General features: G+C 41.4%; 1 protein-coding gene across 2 annotated transcripts in view; it reads left to right on the top strand.

Annotated features, from left to right (window-relative positions):
* Positions 1–19,100, top strand: part of kdm4ab (lysine (K)-specific demethylase 4A, genome duplicate b) — a 38,767-nt gene extending 19,667 nt beyond the window's left edge. For both annotated transcript variants that reach the window (XM_033982614.2, XM_055228399.1), the window contains 6 exons: positions 4,099–4,207; positions 12,986–13,177; positions 14,802–14,972; positions 16,014–16,133; positions 16,755–16,847; positions 17,596–19,100. In XM_033982614.2, coding sequence (XP_033838505.1) covers positions 4,099–4,207; positions 12,986–13,177; positions 14,802–14,972; positions 16,014–16,133; positions 16,755–16,847; positions 17,596–17,733 — 823 coding nt within the window. In that variant the 3' untranslated portion in view covers positions 17,734–19,100. The remainder of the gene's footprint in view (positions 1–4,098; positions 4,208–12,985; positions 13,178–14,801; positions 14,973–16,013; positions 16,134–16,754; positions 16,848–17,595) is intronic.
* Positions 19,101–21,297: the final 2,197 nt, after the last annotated feature.

The raw sequence follows: 21,297 nt of genomic DNA, 5'->3' as shown, positions 1-21,297 counted from the left end.
TACTGAAGTCAGATGCTCGTTCAGATTAAAGGTTGGCTAAGGCCCCAAAGCGACACTATCAGGGAGGTTTGATTTCTGTGTTATTGTGAGCTACCAATTATGTAGTAAAAAGGTCATAAAGTCTATGGGCTTGATCTAGGTCTACATTTGATCAACAGTCAATTTTATTTGCCTGCAAGTAGTCATGGTCACATTTATACAGCACCTTTCAACCTCCAATGAACCACTCACACGTAACATCTGGGTTAAATCTATTGCACACAAAAAAATGTATTGCTAAAAGTGGCTCTCACACTGGCAGAGAACCCGGAGTACCACCAAAAGACATGTACTGCAGTTTACGTGTTACATTTAGACGGTTTTGCACAATTGTAATTATTTGATTATTTGATTATTATTATTTTAATAGTGTTGTCATGATACAGAAAACTTTAAAGTTGATATTCAGTTTCTATTTCAATACCACAATGATAAAAAATACTCCCTTATAGATGCAATGTAATCTTTAACACAAAATAATGTTAATAATGTTCTTCTATTGGATCAAGACTATTCCTAAACAGATCTAATTTCCTCTTATTTATGTATTTTTTATCAGTATGGAATCAATACTTGCTCGCATGGGTATTTCATTTTGATACTAGCTTTAGTATCAATTTGTTTTTGATACTTTGATAACAGTACATAGAAACTAGTATAGGCAGGCCCGTCGACAGAAAATTGGGGGCCCGGGGCATTCCATCCATCCATCCATTTTCTTCCGCTTATCCGGGACCAGGTCACGGGGGGAGCAGTCTAAGCAGGGACTCCCAGACTTCCCTCACCCCGGACACGTCCTCCAGCTCCTCCGGTGGGACCCCAAGGCGTTCCCAGGCCAGCCGAGAGACATAGTCCCTCCAGCGTGTCCTGGGTCTTCCCTGGGGCCTCCTCCCGGTGGGACATGCCCAGAACACCTTCCTAGGGAGACGTCCAGGAGGCATCCTGAGCAGATGCCCGAGCCACCTCAACTGGTTCCTCTCGACATGTAGGAGCAGCGGCTCTACTCCGAGCTCCTCCCGTGTGACCGAGCTCCTCACCCTATCCCTAAGGGTGCGCCCGGCCACTCTGCGGAGGAAACCCATTTCAGCCGCTTGTATCCGCGACCTTGTCCTTTCGGTCATTACCCAGAGCTCATGACCATAGGTGAGGGTAGGAACGTAGATTGACCGGTAAATCGAGAGCTTTGCCTTTGGGCTCAGGTCCTTCTTTACCACAATGGACCGATACAGCGACCGCATCACTGCAGACGCTGCACCGAGCCGCCTGCCAATCTCACTCTCCATCCTTCCCTCACTTGTGAATAAGACCCTGAGATACTTGAACTCCTCCACTTGGGGCAGAGACTCACCACCCACCCGGAGAGAGCAAACCACCTTTTTCCGGTCGAGAACCATGGCCTCGGATTTGGAGGAGCTGATTCTCATCCCAGCCTTCACACTCGGCTGCAAACCGCCCCAGTGCCTGCTGCAGGTCCTGGCTCGATGAAGCCATCAGGACAACATCATCCGCAAACAGCAGAGATGAAATCCTGTGGTTCCCAAACCAGACCCCCTCCGGCCCCTGGCTGCGCCTAGAAATTCTGTCCATAAATATAATGAACAGAACCAGTGACAAATGGCAGCCCTGGCGGACTCCAACATGCACCGGGAACAGGTCTGACTTACTGCCGGCAATGCGAACATGGCTCCTGCTCCGGTCATACAGGGACCGGACAGCCCTTAGCAAAGAGCCCCGGACCCCATACTCCCAGAGCACCCCCCCAAAGGACACCACGAGGGACACGGTCGAATGCCTTCTCTAGATCCACAAAACACATGTGGACTGGTTTGGCAAACTCCCATGAACCCTCAAGGACCCGATGGAGAGTATAGAGCTGGTCCAGTGTTCCGCGACCAGGACGAAAACCACACTGCTCCTCCTGAATCCGAGGTTCGACTATCGGTCGGATTCTCCTCTCCAGTACCCTGGAATAGACTTTACCAGGAAGGCTGAGGAGTGTGATTCCCCTGTAATTGGAACACACCCTCCGGACCCCCTTCTTGTACAGAGGGACCACCACCCCGGTCTGCCATTCCACAGGTACTGTTCCCGACCGCCACGCGATGTTGCAGAGACGTGTCAGCTAAGACAGCCCCACAACATCCAGAGACTTGAGGTACTCAGGACGGATCTCGTCCACCCCCGGAGCCTTGCCACCGAGGAGCTTGCCAACCACCTCAGTGACTTCAGCCAGGGGCGAGTCCACCTCCGGGTCCCCAGTTTCTGCTTCCTCCTCGGAAGACGTGACAGTGGGATTGAGGAGATCCGTAAAGTATTCCTTCCACCACCCAACAACATCCCCAGTCAAGGTCAGCAGCTCTCCAACCGCACTGTAAACAGTGTTGGTGAAGCACTGCTTCCCCCTCCCGAGGCGTCGGACGGTTTGCCAGAATCTCTTTGAGGCCGTCCGATAGTCCTCCTCCATGGCCTCCCCGAACTCCTCCCAACCCCGAGTTTTTGCCTCTGTGACTGCCCGAGCCGCAGCACGCTTGGCCCGCCTGTACTCAACAGCTGCCTCAGGAGTCCCACGAGCCAACAAGGCTCGATAGGACTTCTTCTTCAGCTTGACGGCATCCCTTACTTCCGGTGTCCACCACCAGGTTCGGGGTGGTTCGGGGAGAACATGGCCCACTCAGAGTCCATGTCCCCAGCCTCCCCCAGGATCAGGGAGAAGCTTTCCCGGAGGTGGGAGTTGAAGGCCCCTCTGACAGAGGGCTCCGCCAGACGTTCCCAGCAGACCCTCACGATGCGCTTGGGCCTGCCAGGTCTGTCCGGCTTCCTCCTCCGCCAGCGGATCCAACTCACCACCAGGTGGTGATCAGTTGACAGCTCTGCCCCTCTCTTCACCCGAGTGTCCAAGACACGCGGTCGGAGGTCAGATGACACGACAACAAAGTTGATCATCGACCTCCGACCTAGAGTGTCCTGGTACCACGTGCACCGATGGACACCCTTGTGCTCGAACATGGTGTTTGTTATGGACAAACTGACTAGAAGACCAATAACAAAACACCACTCGGGTTCAGATCGGGGAGGCCATTCCTCCCAATCACGCCCCTCCAAGTGTCACTGTCGTTACCCACATGGGCATTGAAGTCCCCCAGGAGAACAACGGAGTCCGGAGGGTATTTATTGGATTGCACTTTATGGGATGCTGGATTGCACTTTATGGGATGCTCCAAACACAATTTCGTTGTTCTTTTTGTGACACTGACTACAATAAACTGAATTGAATTGAATTGAGTCCCCGGTAGGTGCACTGCCTAGTACCCCTCTCAGGGACTCCAAGAAGGCAGGTACCCCGCACTGCTGTTTGGCCCATAGGCCGACACAACAGTGAGAGACCTGTCCCCGACCCGAAGGCGCAGGGACGCGACCCTCTCGTTCACCGGGGTGAACTCCAACACGTGGCGGCTGAGCTGTGGGGCAATGAGCAAGCCCACACCAGCTCGCCGCCGCTCCCCGCGGGCAACGCCAGAGAAATGTCCAACCCCTCTCAAGAAGTTGGGTTCCAGAGCCCATACTGTGTTTACGCTAGGTCTCATACTGTGTTTACGCTAGGTCTCATACTGAGTTTACGCTAGGTCTCATACTGAGTTTACGCTAGGTCTCATACTGAGTTTACGCTAGGTCTCATAGCATACTGAGTTTACGCTAGGTCTCATAGCATACTGAGTTTACGCTAGGTCTCATAGCATACTGAGTTTACGCTAGGTCTCATAGCATACTGAGTTTACGCTAGGTCTCATAGCATACTGAGTTTACGCTAGGTCTCATAGCATACTGAGTTTACGCTAGGTCTCATACTGAGTTTACGCTAGGTCTCATACTGAGTTTACGCTAGGTCTCATACTGAGTTTACGCTAGGTCTCATACTGAGTTTACGCTAGGTCTCATACTGAGTTTACGCTAGGTCTCATACTGAGTTTACGCTAGGTCTCCTATTGAGTTTACGCTAGGTCTCATATTGAACCCGCAGTCTCGCTCAGTGTGTCCTGATTGGAGTGTTTATGTCCACAGGTGGGTGCATGTGCTGTGTGCCATTACTGTTCTGGAGGCGCGCTTCGTCAACATCACCCAGAGGAGACCCGTTGACCTGTCTGCCATCCCTCTCTCGCGCTTCAGACTGGTAGGCACCACACATTTTTCATTGGATTGTATGTGAGAGTGCAGTGGGTGAAATGAAATATTCAATGGGTCGCTAACCTTGTCAGAGATTAGCTAGTATTGTTGCTTCATACATCAAAATAGGACTGCACTATGGTAGAAAAATGGAATGGATTGATGATCTCAATCTGCGATTTTGGTAAAACCGTTTAATCTGGCTCTATGTAAATATAACTTTTTTTCAGCATAAATATTTGTTTTTGCATGAACTTCCGTGCAGGTGTAGTCGTCTGAGTGTAGTCAGATACATGGACACACGTTATAGTTTTGAGACTTTTTGCCATGCCCTCTTTTTTGACGACTAATTGATTGGCAGACACATTTTCCCAGCAGACATCAAAATATTCCATAGATTTAAGAGGGTTGGCAGGGGTGCAAAATAACCACCACCTCAATGCTTAATTGAGTATTTCATAAATACTGTAGGGAAACTTTGGACTGGTTTGTCTGTTGTGGAGACATACTGATGGGCCATCGAGAATAAAATGTGTTATTTCAAGCAAAAACACTTTCTTTTAACTATGAACGATAATATTTATAAAATGTATCTAATGTGCTTATAAGGATGTTTAAGAAAGTAAAACATACTATATTAATTATTTATTTATTTATTTCAGGGACAATGCACATTAATAAACATTTGCATGTAAATATGCCAGAATTAGCCCGAGGGCTATTTTTCATCCGTAGTCCCGCGACAAGTGTAAAATGTCCACCTGTAGGAAATAAAATACAATAGAATAAAAACAAGGTTATTATTTACACTCTAAAATCATTCTTACATACAGTCGCATACAACTCCATTCTTATAGTCATAAAGCCACATTCAGCCACATACATTCATTTTCAGCCACAAACACAACATACCGTTGTCTACATACATACACAGACACAGACATACAACAAAACTCAAACAGAGGCAGGATGGAGACAGGAGCATCAAGAGGTGGATGTTAGTGGTGACGAGACTGATTTTCAATTAACCATTTCTCTAACTGTAATTTAAATGCGGTGTAAGTGGGGAGACTTCTATTTGTGGTGGGGGTAGTGTTCCAGTCATGGGCAGCTTTCACAGAGAAGGTGGTTTGGCCAAAGAGACTTTTTCTGAGTGGGATGATGCAGTCCCCTCTCGATGCCCCTCTGGTTCTTTTGTGGTCAGAGGTCCTGATGTGAATAAACTGTGTGAGTGGAGGAGATGACAAGCCATGAATGATTTTATATGTGAGACAGAGATGAGCATATTTGACCATGTTTTCCCAGTTCAGTAGATTGTGTTTTTGGAGGATTGGACAGTGGTGATAAGAGTGTGGTTTCTGATCGAGAGTTTTGATGGTCCGTTTATAAAGAGAGTGGATGGGTTTTAGAGCTGTAGAAGTTGAGTGAGACCAGACAATGAGACAGTAAGTGATATGGGAAAGTATCATGGAATGTATGAACATTTTGGCTGACTGTATGGACATTTGAGGTTGAATGTGTCAAAAATTGCTGAGATTAAATTTGATGCGATTACTGATGATTTTTATATGGGATTTGAAAGTGAGTTTTGAATCAAGGCTGACACCGAGGTATTTGTATTCTGGAACCACCTGGAGCTGTTCACCGCACACACGGACATCAGGATTTATGGAGGAGCTGTTATGAGATTTGGTGAAGAACATTGCGACTGTTTTGGATGTGTTTAGCTGTAGACATGAGTGCTGTAACCAATTTGTGACATGAACTAGGGCCTGTGTGAGTTTGGCAGATACGGTGGAGATGTTTGTTCCATGGACATAAAGAACTGTGTCATCAGCATACATCTGGACAGAGACATTAGAGCAAACAGATGGGAGATCATTGATGTATAGTGAGTAGGGATGGGACGATATACGATAATACCGTTAATCGCGATAAATAAGGTCCGCAATTAATCGTTCGTGGCATTTTTTAATAATCGCGATCATCGCGCACGATTATAATCGCCTTTACGGCATCACACAGCCTCATGTTTCCAGTTCCAATACAACGTTATGAGACGCTAATGTGTGCACATCTTAGATTTTTACCTACAATAATGCAAACTGCAGAATAAAACAACACCTTTTAAACAATAGACAAATTAAGTCTAATTCATACAGCTGAACACAAATGTGCCAGAGCGCATGGTCCGAATGCACACTATGTGTACAGAAGCAAAGCTAACGATTATACACGGTATATTTTATCTACAATTAAGTCAATAGCAGAATAAACCACGCTTACCGATCGAGAACAGCATCCAATCCATCAAAAAATAAGGTCCTTTACTCCTGAGTCCACTGGGGGATCTTTACTCTTTGCCAGGTCAGAGATGCCTCTAGTTTAACTGGTACAAACATCCACAGTGTCCTCGGTCACGTCCTCCCTTTGGTTTGTCAGTTTCGTCATGTTTAAAACGCAAAACAACAGTGCGTAAAATGCGCCATTATGCACACATTTCTGCATCCACTCGTTTCCCAATTCACCAAAGTGCCTTAATTAAAAAAATTAAGTGTTCGTCGACGGGCACTTGCGTCACTTCCGTCGCAACAAGGACCGGTCCATTTCAGCAGCATGGCATTGAGGAGTACACATTTTCTTCCGGGTACGTTTGTTTACGGAAAACCATGGCATGTGATACATCATCCTGTCCCGCTGCTCATTGGCTGTAAGGGGAAAATGTCACTAAATGTGTGTGATGTAATTGGTTGATTCTACAAGGGGAAGAGTGGGGTGTAAACTTTCAGTCATCTGTAGCACTGATTCTCTGTCTGCGGCCTCAGTAACCCACAACCCCCACCTTATTGGCCAACACTGGTGTCAATCACAAGCTAACACGTGTGTTTAGCACTGGGGAACAAAGTTGGTGCTGTCAGACGTTTATTATGCCTGAAATCGACAAAAGAAATACAAAGAACTGACGGAGCAGATTTCATATTTTGAGTACTTTCTTGCAGCAGATTGGACATGGAGGATCTTATTTTGTGGACATAATTTCTTGACTGGATTATATTCTCTGGACCTTTACGGAACAAATGAGGCCAACTTTGTGTGAATAAGTTGACGTTTGACAGAACCAGAGCGCTCAATGGTAAGTGAAGTCCAGATTCACACTTTGTGACTTTTCTATAAAAACGTCTTTCCTGTCAGCACTGTGGTGATTGCAGGTGAAAATGGTTTGCATATCCAGAAAGACGAGCGCTGCAGCTTTCATTTGATGTGTAGATTGTTTGTGCGGGTGACGTAGAAGTGTATGTACATTGCTGTAAAGTTGTAAAGTAGGCCCGGGCCATCGGAACGTTAACAGGTTAATAATTATCGTGATAATATCGTTAATCGCGATTATTTTGGCCATGATAATCGTGAGTCTAAAATTTAATATCGTCCCATCCCTAATAGTGAGAATAATAATGGACCTAAAATTGACCCTTGTGGGACACCAGTGGAGAGACTAAGGGGGGAGGAAAGATGTGACTGAATTCTAACATATTGTATTGGCAGAGAAGTTGAAGTGTTGCAACTTATTCAGCAGAATTTTGTGATTAACCGTGTCAAATGCCTTTCTCAGATCAAGGAAAACCAAATCCAAACTGCATTGGGTATAAGATCATAACTTATTTTTATTATTAATAATAATTAAGTAAATAAACAATTACTCGAGTACTGATATATATGGCTTCAGCCTAGAAATATTGGCCATAATTTCATGTATTTCAGACGTAGATGTTCAGATGTAAACTAAACTACAGGGTTGCATAGGTTGTATAAATGAAAAAAGACCACATAGTAACATATTTTACATTTGTCAATCAGGACTGAAAACTAATTCTTGCAGATTCACTCCAAGCGTGAAAATGAATTGTGTAAATCAGAATCCTTTTATTGCCATCGTTTGTGAACACAGTTCACAAACTAGGAACTTACTTTGGTGATAAAGTGCAACATAACTGCTATTAATTATTTAATGTTTGCAAATGTCAATTGTAATGTCTTTTTATATGCTTATTACCTTTTCTGATTTATAATGTTTTTATGTTTCTTCTGTGTCTGTAGCACTCTGAGATTTCTTTGAAAAGTAAAGTGCAATTCAAATAAAATGTATTATTATTATTATTATTATTATTATTATAAAACACACTGAATAAATACAAATAAGGGCATGCACGAAGTTAAAAAAATATATGCTTAAAAAACAATAAAATAAAAGGTAGAAAATATATACAACAGCAGCATCAGAACAACAGTGCAAAGTGGCTTATTAAAGTGGCCGGTGTTATAAAGTGTCCAGTTTTGTGCAAATATTATAAAGTGTTCATGAGACAAACAGCAGGGGGGAAGAAACTGTTCTTATGACGAGAGGTTCTGGTCCCAATGGACCGTAGCCTCCTGCCAGAGGGAAGTGGCTCAAATAGTCCATGTCCAGGGTGAGAAGTGTCAGCTGCTATACGGCCTGCTCGCCCCCGAGTCCTGGAGACGTACAGGTCCTGTAGCGATGGAAGGCTGCAGCCAATCACCTTCTCAGCAGAGCGCACAATGCGCTGCAGTCTCTGTCTGTCCTTGGCAAATATTATTATTGTGTGGTTGTTTGTGCCACAGCTACAGACACCCAAAAGTGTGTGGGAAAATCCAACCGGCCTTACTGTTACTTACTGTTCTTTTTCCTGATTATTCATTTGACATAGACACATTTGGCTGTGGTGGCATTTGTATTTGTTTACACAAACAACACCCTTTCCCCAAACAGAAGAACTTAAACCTGCGTGGTGCCTTGAGAATTGCAAACCAGGGGCGTTTCAGTTCTCACCTTGGTGTTACGACAATGTCTTAATATTTGTTAGGACATATTATGCTGTTGTCTGCTGAATAGGGTTGTCGGAAGTAACAAATATCAGATACTAATCGATACTAAAACTAGTATCAAAAGTAGATTTTTTTGAGCAGGTATCAATACTAAAAAAGTCACGTTCACACGACAGAATGAACCATTCCTGAATAGCTTTAAAATGACCTTGAGCTGTATCAGACGAAGTAAAAGCCCACATATTTGTATACACTCATGGCCCATGGAGGGATTACAGCGATATAAGTCCACATGGTAATATAAAAGAAAGTACAATTTAATGTTGAAAATCACATTCTATTGTCTAAAGAGTGTTGTTTTTAAAAAATTACCATTGTGGTATTGGAATCTGTACTGAGTATCGAGTGTATTCCTTAGTATCGATATAGACTTTGAAATGTTAATATGAGAGTTGGTATCGTAACAACACTGCTGCTATATAATTACAATTGATGACACCCGTGGATCATTATGTTGTACTTTGGACATTTTAAATAAACTCTAAAAGAAACAAGTTTGCTGGATTCCAGAAAATTGTGGTGCCGATTCCCTTCTGCCTCCGTTACAGTAAAGTGGCTAAATATCATCACAACTATGTGTAGCTACAGATCATAGCAAACTGTTTATTTTCATTTGTCCTAAAATGGCTACGTGACGCTGCTAAATCGTACATGTATCATCGATTAAGAAAATAAAATTGGCAAGCAAAGTGAGTACAGACCAGTGGGCGCGTACCAGTGGCGGAGAAAATTGTGATTCATCTGAGACGTCTTGAATACAGGAAAATAAAGATTACTCAAACATGCATAAATCACTCTAAATGCAACATAGAGTGGGTAAATGTGAATTAAAAACAACTATAACATGGTTAAAAGCTCTGAAAAGTCCATTTGGCAGAATAGCACAAGGAGAGAGCATTAAAAAAAAGCCTGATAGATTAATAGAGCCATCTGTGTTGACAAACTGGAGTTTCAATGAAAACTGAGATCATTCAAATAAGGTATCTGTGCACAGCCTCACGCACCAGTAAGGACATTTGACTAGTAGCGGATTCTGAACGTGCTGTTCAGGGAAGCATGAGATATGACAAACGGACATTTTAAATATATTTTTTGCATCTGGAAGGCAGTGTAGTGGTAGTAGTACTGGAGTTCATGGAGTTTTTTTGTTTAGCATCTCTTTTATATGCCCCTGTTGGAAAGTCTTGCCATAAACATAAATATTTTCCATACATATACAAGGTATTATACACAGACTTGCCAAAAAAAAGTCGCCACCAACAAAAAAAAGGTCACACACTCTAATACTTGGTTGTTCCGCCTTTAGCTTTGATTATGACAGACATTCGCTGTTGCATTGTTTTGATTTCACTTCTGCAATGTCACAAGATTTATTTCCATCCAGTGTTGCATTAATTTTTCCCCATGATGTTGCATTGATGCTGGTAGAGTCTGACCACTGCATAAAGCTTCTCCAGCACATCCCAAAGATTCTCAATGGGGTTAAGGTCTGTGTGAAAATGATGTCTCATGCTCCTGAACCACTCTGTCACAATCTGAGCCCGATTAATCCAGGCATTGTCATCTTGGAATATGCCCGTGCCATCAGGGAAGAAAAAATCCACTGATGGAATAACCTGGTCATTCAGTATATTCAGGTGTCAGCTGACCTCATTCTTTGAGCACAGACTGTTGCTGAACCTAGACCTGACCAACTGGAGGAGGCTCGGACCTATTTGCTTAGTTAAATCCAGGTAGTGAATTTTTTTTTGGCCACCAGTAGTGTGACAACCCCACCTAAACATGTACAGACTGTCCTTGTGTCCTTGGGCAAAAGACTTGACCCACCAGGCCTACGTATGAATGTGGTGTATGAGTGATAGGTGGTGATAGGACATAAAATGCATAATTCTAAACGTTAAAGTGCATATGTCAGGTTTTCATGCTTAATTTCTGAGCAAGTATTTATCATACAGGCATATCAGTTAAATGAGACTTTGTCGGAAAACCTTGAGGAAAATTGCAAAAAATACAGGAAGGTAGCGCTCTAAAACTGAATCCGTCCACCTATGTCATGAAAATGAGACAATTTATGCACATGTCATTTTTCTGACAGTTTAAACATTCATTTCACAAAATAAATGTGTTGTCTAAATTGCACAATTGATATAATTAAATTATTAAAAATAAATGACAAGTTTTGGCCCTTGTTTACATTATGGTTGCTAGGAAACAGTTAGAAAAATATAAGGAATTACCGCTACATTACCATTCATTGTTTTTAAACTAGAAAAAAATAGGCAAGATCTTTAGTAAAATCTTAAAGCCACAGTATGTACCTTTTTTAGCCAAAAAACAGGCTAATCAACAAACGGTCCTTATTGTGAGTGTGACTCTTATTTGGCCTGAATGAGGCCAAATAGGTCTCCTGCTTGTTTCCATGGAAATGTTTTTCCATTGGCTGTAGTCTTCCTTAGTATGGCAAAAAAATATTCCCAAGTATCATTTTATTACCTTCACCTTCACAGACTGTACCTTTTTTTAAATATAATGATGCTATATTTGTTTTTTTATGATTGTTTTAGTGAAATGTGTAGTCTAATCTGTCAAATTAAAATTGATATAAAATTCAAAGCGAAATACAATTAAAATAAAGGCATTAAAGGCAAAGAATTACAGTAAATAGGAACAAAATGAGATGAATACCATTTTGTTCCAGACTTCCTCCTCCCTGTTCCTCAGAAGTGACCTCTCCACTCCCACTCCTGTTGTATTACTCTGTGTACAGTGTCTACAGTGTGTTTAGTGTGTAGAGTGTGTGGTCATCCCTGCTCCTGCCGCACATGACTCACAGTCCACAGTCTGCTGGAGCTATGGGACACAATAGTAAACCTTTTTATCATTGTTCCAGTGTTTCTGTGAGTCTAAAATAGTCGTTAAGTATGACAACACTTCCAGGTCCAAGGCACGTCATCTGATTAAAACAATGGACGGATGTTTACTAATTTTAATTTTTTTTTTTAAAGCAGTCACACATCTCATGTTAAAAAGAGATTGCAGTTGTTTAACGCTAACAAGCAGTTAGTGATATACACATGAGTAATCCTGTGTTAGGCAAGATTATTACTACATTATTTACATATGTGATACAGTTTGTGGTTTAACAGGTTTTTCTAAGATAATTGTCTTTTGTTTGATGAAAAACAAAGCTTAGCTGTAAAGATGCCAGTCGGCCCCAGACGTGACATCACCACAATCCCATAGTCTTAACTAAACTGAACGATTGATTGGCGAAACAAAATTAGACTTTGTGGCTCATTGCAAAACCATAAACTTATAATAAAAGAATAAACTGGTCAGCAAAGACTAAAGTGGCCTTTGTTGTTCAGTGGCCCCAGCAGAGGCCTTCACTATTTGTGACAATGATGTCAAAACGGTAAAGGGAAGTGAGACTTCCTCTGTGTGCTCTTACAGTCTCACGTCTGATATTATTAGACTTATCTATAACACTTAGACACACTTATTAAAATCCATTCTATTGCAATATCTGCATAATTGGTGTAGAAATAGCCAGCGCTCCTTTCAGCCTTTCAGTGGTGAGTGTGAGCTACTGCTGTCATAGTTGCAAATGTGTGCACACATTTCTGCTCTGTAGAAAGTTCAGGTTGATGTATATTGATGGGCTTTGTTTCAATGCTAGTTTTATTATAGATTAGTATCTGCGTATTGAAACTACTTTTGACAACTCTGTTCTCTAGAAACAAAGTCAGTCTGATACGACTCCTTTTGAGTTGGATTTCCTCCAAAGCGTTCTTCCCGACCCCTGTGAGCTTCACTTGGTCTTAAAGTGTAGCAATATCATTCTTCATGACCAAACCACTCAATGCTCATTGTGTTCTTGCAGAAATGCGCTCTGTGCCGAACGCGGTTGACCTCCGATACCCGCGGGTGCTGTGTGCAGTGCTCCCATGGGCGCTGCTCCACGGCCTTTCATCCCACATGTGCCCAGGCCGCCGGGATCCTGATGCACCCCGATGACTGGCCCTTCATCGTCTTCATCACCTGCCACAGACACAGAGCTCCCAGCGCTCCAGAGGTAAGAACCAAATACAGTACAAATGAACACGCTCACACACAGTCAGCAATGTGACGAAGGGAGAGAAAGGTGTAATAGAAGATGGAGAGGCTGAGGTGGTTCTTTGCTGCTGCAGTAGAAACTCATGGCCTTTTGTTCATCTCAATTATGAACAACATTTATATAGCAAATGGCACAAATAAAATAAAATACTTGTTGATACTTGTTCAAATGGAATCTAGTTTCGATACTAGTTTTGGTATCAGTTAGTATCTGATTTTCAATACTTTTGACAACCCTAGATGACATAGGCCAAGATAACAAGGACTGAGCTGGCAGTGTCCTCAGTATAGAACAGCAGTGCTATTTCCCTATCAGTTACTATCTTGTCCCCACAGGAAAATCTGTGTTCACAGACACAGACACGTGTCAGTCACACATTTATGCCACTGACGCAAAAACTCAAGAGCAGATTTAAACCACAAAAAATATTCTAAATCTACAATACTGTTAAAAAATCATGAGCTGCAATAAATAAACAGCAGAATGAAACTCTTTCTTTAAGTCGATGTAGTGATTATAGTGACTGTGTGTATGATAACATAATTCTGATCACATTACAGCCCATGTAACAAAACTGAAATTGGGTTTTCCATTGCCATCATCAGTACTGTCAATTGTACTTTTAGTTAACATGGATAAAATGACATTGGCAAACTGTATTTATGCAATCAGTTGAATGAAGCAAAGTAATGTAAAAGTTGGGATCGCTTTCAATTCATTACTGTAAAACGCTTTGAGAAAAATTCAGTAGTCAATCCAAGCTCAAGTCTTAACAGATAGATATTGCATCAGACATGGCTCACCACCAGTCAACCAAGATTTCCAAGAAAACAGACAATGGAAAAGCCCAAAGCCACGTAAGCTGGAGATGTGGTAAATATCTGAAAACCTGCTTTGCCAGGTTAAACTTGCAGGATATTGATCCACAGTGTTTTAAACTCCATGCTATGATAAATATTTACCACAGATGTTATCTCACCAAGCCAAGTGATAATTACTAAACATGAAAACCTGTCATATGCACTTTAACGCCGCACATGATGGTGAGACTGTGGGCTCAACACATGGACTGAGTGGATTCATTGAACGGCTTATGCTGCAGGGCTGAAGCGGGGCAGGTCCAGGCAGCTTCCCCAGACCTATGCAGTTATGTGTTTTGTTGGGGTTTTTTTTTGTTTGTATTGTTTTTTTAACAGGGCGCTCATGTAAAGTGTCTGCTACTCTCATTGGGCTCTTCCTGTAGAAATAAAGATATGTGAAATTTTTGCCCCCAGATTTTTTATACAACTATTTTAAGCCTCATTAACTGCTTCATTCTTCAGTGCACCACAGGCTACAGTCCTTGTGGTCTCCGCTTGTCTTTTACACTCAAACATGATACATTTACTAGTTTTCAATACATTCATTATTTAGACCAAGGCTGAGGTTCCTCAATGGAATTTCAAAAGCATTTATTTGTGCCTCAAGTAGGATCTTAACTTAAGGATGGTGCCACCCACAAAATGCTTAAATTTGCTTAGTAAAATATTAGAAATAACTACATATGTAAAATAGCACATTTCTTGTGTTGTTTTCTTTCCAGCGTAACAAGAGCGCGCAGAAGGACTTGAAGGTGGGGCAGAAGGTTATCTGTAAGCACAAAAATGGCCGCTACTACCACAGTGAAGTCTCCGCCCTCACCACAGCCACCTTCTACGAGGTGGTGTTTGACGATGGCTCCTACAGTGACAATTTGTTCCCTGAAGACATCGTGGTCAGTACTATTGTTTCTGTTCAAGTTTTTTGGCTGCTAATACTAGAAATAGCTGAATAAAATCTCTTTGTTGAAGTGCATATGGCCCTTTTGACTACTCATTTCACCAGAACATAGTTAACATAACTTTGTATTTAAGATTTTACTAAATATCTTGCCTAGTTTTTTCTATTTTTTTCTAGCAACCATCATATCAAAAAAGAGGCCATTATGCAAACTATGAACCTGATCTAAATTACAAAATAGTTATAACTACGTCCAGTATTTTTGTAATTTTCTTGTAACTTACCCTTAAAACTTCCCTGCCAAACAAAGTAATTAGTGGAAAAATAGGAAGACCCGTTGCGTGCCTCAGTATCACGGTGTGCAGTGTGTGCTGTATATCATGTAGACCCATAATAATACATGTAAATTGGGGTAGTACTTGAAAAATAGCAACATAAAACAACTGCCAGGCATGAGTGACAGACATGTACGTGTGCTCACATCAGAAACAGCCACTTCTGTTCACTAAATGTACTTTTAAAGATGAGTTACAAGAATATATTATGGTATAACACTGTCCTGTACTAAACTATTGTGGGCAGAGCGCTCGTGGACACTTATTAGTTTCAGTTATCGAGGGCAGAGCCAGAATTCATGTGGTTTTAGCACTACCCCATAAGTGGATTTGCATTCAAATCTGCCGCTACACTCAGCTCCATCTGAAGGGATGTTTAACTTAAGCGCCGACAAAGTCACAACTTTTCTTAAAGGGGCAGAGGCATCTTTTCCTCTCTCGCCACTGTGCTCCAACACATACTCCCAGCGTCTCCACAGTTTAGAGCTGTGTAAACATGATTGGTTTATAGTTGAACAGTAAAATTCCCACGGGCAGGTGTGTGGAGCCTCATTAAAATGCAGTTACCGCGGTCACTTGAGCCCATGTGTGGTGTGATTGGTCATGCTGCAGTATTGCAATATTGCAGTTACTGCGACAGCCCTAGTCATATGCACTTTAAGATGCAGTAATAGAATGTAAAAGTGAGTGCTGTTTTACAGGACCGGGACTGTGTGACTATGGGCCCTCCTCCTGAAGGAGACCCAGTACAGGTCAGATGGACAGACGGGCTGCTCTACGGCGCCAAGTTCATAGCAGCGCATTCAGACCCCGTGTTTCTGGTATGCAACTCTCTACTTTTTACTGTATTATGCTAAATCCACTTTTTGGAGCTTTCAACTATGATATAATTTGCCCTGGCACATTATACCTGCTATAGCTTTTGTTTTTATTTACATAACTAATTATGTCGGCTGGGATGGTCTCTTTTTGTTTACCAGCTCAGTTTTAAAAATGTCCAAACCATTTGAAACCAGATCTTCTATATAACAGACATGACGCTAAATTTGTGTTTCTTTATTATTGCATAGTAATAGATCACAGTAGCTTATATTTATACACATATTGGCTTATTCTGGATTTTTACACTAATAATTGCATTGGTCCACCGCCACATGCTAGAATGTTCCACAGGTGGCCGCCCCCCTACTAGAAAATTTACATAATGTGAAATATGAAGGCCTCAAGAATATAAGTCAGTCAACCTAACAAATTCAAACATTACAATATTTTACCTTTCCATGAATCACTTTACGACTAAGCCCAGCATTTAGGGGCCTGTCCTCACAGCACAAACATCTGTAATACATACAATATGTACAAACGTGTGTGTGTGTATTAACAAAAATAAACCTTTTCACCAGTGACTTTACTGTCTGAGGTAATGTCATGTTTTTGCACAGGTGGTTTTTGAGGACGGTTCTCAGGTGAGTGCGAAGCCAGACGACATCTACACACTGGAGGAGGACCTGCCCAAACGAGTCAAGTCCCGAATGGTAATTACACAACCCCCAGCACCAGACACTATGTACAGAGACTTCAGAATCATGTACATGTCTGTAGTAAAGGTTTCATTCTCACAGTCGGGAAAGAGAAGCTTGAGATGACATAATAATAACACATTAGTTTTATATAGTACTTTTCCAAACACATTACATGCATCATTCATTCACTCCACACTTGGTGGTGGTAAGCTACTATTATAGCTACAGCTGCCCTGGGGCAGACTGGCGGAAGGGAGGTTGCACTCATGCACACACCACATTTATGCTAGACAAGGAGGTTTGGCCATGTCATCTGTATTGTAAAATATAAAAGTATTCCTTCTATCTATCTAACAGTTAGGGATCAGATGTGGAGAACCACAACATTTGATCCTAAAATGCCACCTTCTCTGTTGATGATGCATTTTAGGTTATTTTGAGAGCATGAGATACTTGTGTACATTAAAACACACATGTTTTATTGGTACTGTTATTGACCTGTTTAGAAACATGCAAAATGAAAAGTACTTGACTGCAAAATGAAAATATGATAAAACAAGTTGCACAACAAACCAAAACTAAACCTGTTGGCAACCAGGACAAAACTAAAAACTACTGTGACTACTTAAGCTGAAGCAGAAGTGTAACTGACTCAGTGTCAACATATTTATTATAATTTCAACAAAGAAAGAAACATTTTTGTCATACATTTGCCATTCAGTTTAAGTAAATGTAACTTTTTTTTCTTTTAATCTTCCAGTCAGTAGCTTCAGACATGCGTTTCAAGAACTTCACCGAACCCAAGGTGAGAGAGAACTCCAAACGACAGCGCGTCATCAACTCCAGGTACAGGGAGGACTACATCGAGCCCAGCATCTACAGGGCCATCCTGGAGTGAGGCCCTCCCCTTTAAGATCCTGCTGGAGCCCTGCCCCTTTAAGACTTTAAGAGCCCCCCGTCACTCCTGTCTGCTCCCTTTTCTCAGGACTGAACCATTTATCACAAACTCTACAGCTACTCACAATGACTCAATGACTGTTGGCAGTACTATTTATTCAAGAAAAGTGTTTATTTTTATCAAGTTTTATCACTTTTGAAGTTGTCGAAACTGGACTCATCCTAGGGTAGAATTAATAAATGTTCAGTATAGTAGTTTTGGGGAATAGATGGAGAGTAGTACTTACAGTGACATCTCAAAAAAATTATGACTTCTATCTGTCAAATAATATATCTAATGCTGGCATCAGGAATGGAGTCCATCACTTCCTTGCCCTTGGAGAATTATGTACGCTCAGCCGAGAATGTTCCACAGTATGGCATTAAACTTCCCTGTGTCACATTTGCACATAGCGTTTCTGTTGGTCAAAAATATCTTGGAAAAACGGAGCGGGGTCATCTCTCCACAGATCAGACTTTTTACTTGATGGATTAGTTTAATGACATAGTGTGAACATTCCAGGTTAAGCAACAACCATTGAGCCAAGAAGATGGAAAAGTTACATAGTGCGACTTTAAATCATGGGGTTAAAGGTTATTTAAAGATACATAATCAACATAAACGTTCTTTTCTTTTAGTTCAGTCTGTTTTTAAGCTAACGACTTATTTCCTTGATGTGGTTACTTATTACTTGCTAAAAATGCCCAGTATTGTATTCGTCAAAACCAAATTATGTACTTTAGCTCATATCATAGCATTTAGCCATAGTCTCCAATAGAATGTTACGTCATTTCACTCAATCCTCGTACCCGTTGCTACGTTTGTCGTCATTAGCATAGCCTGGCTAGCCATACCTATTCTATCCCTTCAAGCATCATCCGTTTCTGCTCCAAATTTGAACACAAGCACTTAATGAAATGAGGTAAATGTTTGTATTGTAAAGAAAATATTTTGTCTTTCGCTATTTTGAGCTTCAAACTTTGGTAGATTTTAGTTTTTTCTATTGAGAATTGTAACTACTGTAGACTATTTATAAGAGTGACTCGCGTTTTGAAAAGCTAAAACTATTTTTGGCCCAAATATATTTATTATTTTTCCAGTCTTAAGTTTGTGAATGTTCCCGAATGGTAACTCCGGCTCGGCTAATGTTGCCTGTTAGACTCCTAGACCTTTTCAACTGAAGTAATGTATATTTCAATAATGACTCTCTGATTTCATTGTGGGACTTGTGTGTCTTATCTGGTGTAAAAAAAGGAAATTCTCATCAGGCCAAGGATTGTCTGTACACACTTTGTAACAGATTATTTCAGTAAAGTTTTGGGAAATTGAAAAACATGTGTGTGGTTTAATTTATTAACAACTTAAAGGAGCTGTACCTGATTTTTCCATGTATTTGAGCTAATCTACATCTAATTATAAACTGTTATTGTCCGATTGTCAGGTGGTGCACAGTTAGTATGCTAGTTTTTGTTACTTTTTGTTACTTTACTGTGACGCAAACTCCACTCTGGTTCCTGAGAATTGAGGAACGCTTAAATTAATTAGATTTGAATGCAAAAGGTGAGTGAGGAATAACTTTGGAGCACTGCAAACTGTTTAAAATTACCTTGTTCTGTTCATGTTTTTAAGACAGTAAAAATGTACAGCATCTTTTAATTTTAAACTTGGCTTAACAAAGGTGGGTAGAATATTCAATAAGCAAGAGTGCAGAAGTACATGTGGAATAAATTGCTCAAGAATAAAAAATATTTGGGGAAGGTACTATTGGTATATTCAAAATGTAGATACAAAAATGAGAAACATATCATCTGAATGAGCAAAAATGGTGCAAGAAACACAAATGTTCAGATCATTTCATATTGCTTTTGTTTGAAGAGTAACCACAGTTTGTACTCGAGTAAGAGTACTGTTACTTAAAAAAAAAAAAAAATTACTCAAGCAGCAACAAAGCTAAAATAATTAGACTAAACTTGATGATAAATAGTTCTGTCATGTACTTATTATCTTTTTAGCTTGTGGCCAAACCTACTTGGCAAAGCCTGATCTCGTCAGATCTCAGAGGCTGGTGAGTACCTGGGTGGGAGACCAGGGGGAACTCCAGGTGCCACAGTGGGACGCTAGTGGCACAACACAGTGACAGTTTTGCCACAATAGTAACTTAACACCACCAACTGAATGAGTGAATGAATAATGCATTTAAAGCACTTTGGAGATCATGGGAGGTGCTGTATAAATCCAACGGTTAATTACGTCTCATATCAGATGAGGTGCACTGGTCCATATAAAGCTGTGCAGACTTGTGCCTTGTCAGGTGCACCTGCAGAGCCTCGGGCGCTCACAGAGCTATGTTTGGTGGTTTCCTGCTCTCGATCTTTTTACATAACTGACCAGCTGTGCGATGTTTAATATCACTCCGTTATTACCAACCTGGGTCACAGGTAGAGATGCTTGAGACAACTTTTCTTCTCCAATACTGATGTCGATACTTTAAGTATCTGCCGATACTCGATATCAAGTGATGTCAGTGAAGAAACTAAAAATGTAATTTATTTCCTTTGAACACAGAAGGCATATTTTAAAACATCCAACTGTGTTTAGTAACTGTTATTTATCATTTTAAGCAACTACTGAACAGGTACTGTACAAGTACAGTCTTACAAAGTGTTCTGGACCAACATTCTTCAGTAAATTGTTTATTCCACAAATTTTTAGACCTAAATAATCTTTTCAACCTATAATCTTCCACAGTATGGCATTCAAAACTATCTGTCTCCAAGGAGAATGTTAGTTTTAGCTGTATTTCCAAGGAAACCTGTAGGTAATGTGCCACCTCCAGAAAGTCTCACAGTGTTGCTTTAAAATACCTGTAGGATGTTCCAGGTAAATAACCATAGAGTTAAGCTGGTGGTGGACCCTCTGTCAGAAAAGTTACTCAGTGCAAGTTTAATGTTTACATGTTTAAAAGTTCACTTAAAGCAGACACTCTTCATTTACCTCATGAATTCAGAGCATCCTAATTCTTCACGGTGATGAGTTTATAAGCTCTTTTCAAAGCTCCCAGAGACAAGAGCGGAGTTTTGCCATGATGGTAAAGCAAATCACTACTAGCATGCCAATCACGCTCTTCCTGATTCTCTTCCTGATTCTCTAACAATAAATATACTGCGGCAAGACAACGTTTGCTCAAATACACAGGGAAAAAACTCTGGTACAGCCACTTTAAATGCCCCTGTAGTGTTACCCTCACATAGACTCAGATCATTTAGAAGTGCAGGTCTTTTGTCCCTGTTAGAAACACTATATGAGCAATAGACCTCCTGCACCCTGCTATAGTCTCTTTATGTGCTTGCCTGAGGGTCCACAGCTGGGAGGGGGTGAGTGGGGGCGCACAGGGGGGTATGGGGGGGCTATAAGAGGGGTACTGAGTGAGTGATGGGATGATGGCTCTGGGCAGGCTCCTCTCTTCACTCTACACTTCATTCTCTCACGTGAAAAACTGGGAATTCCTGCACTGACTTATAGAAC

Source organism: Periophthalmus magnuspinnatus, chromosome 17 (assembly GCF_009829125.3).
Source record: "Periophthalmus magnuspinnatus isolate fPerMag1 chromosome 17, fPerMag1.2.pri, whole genome shotgun sequence".
NCBI classification, from domain to species: Eukaryota; Metazoa; Chordata; class Actinopteri; order Gobiiformes; family Gobiidae; genus Periophthalmus; species Periophthalmus magnuspinnatus.
The sequence above is the reverse complement of the archived record's forward strand: the minus strand, read 5'-3'. Positions and strand labels throughout refer to the sequence as shown.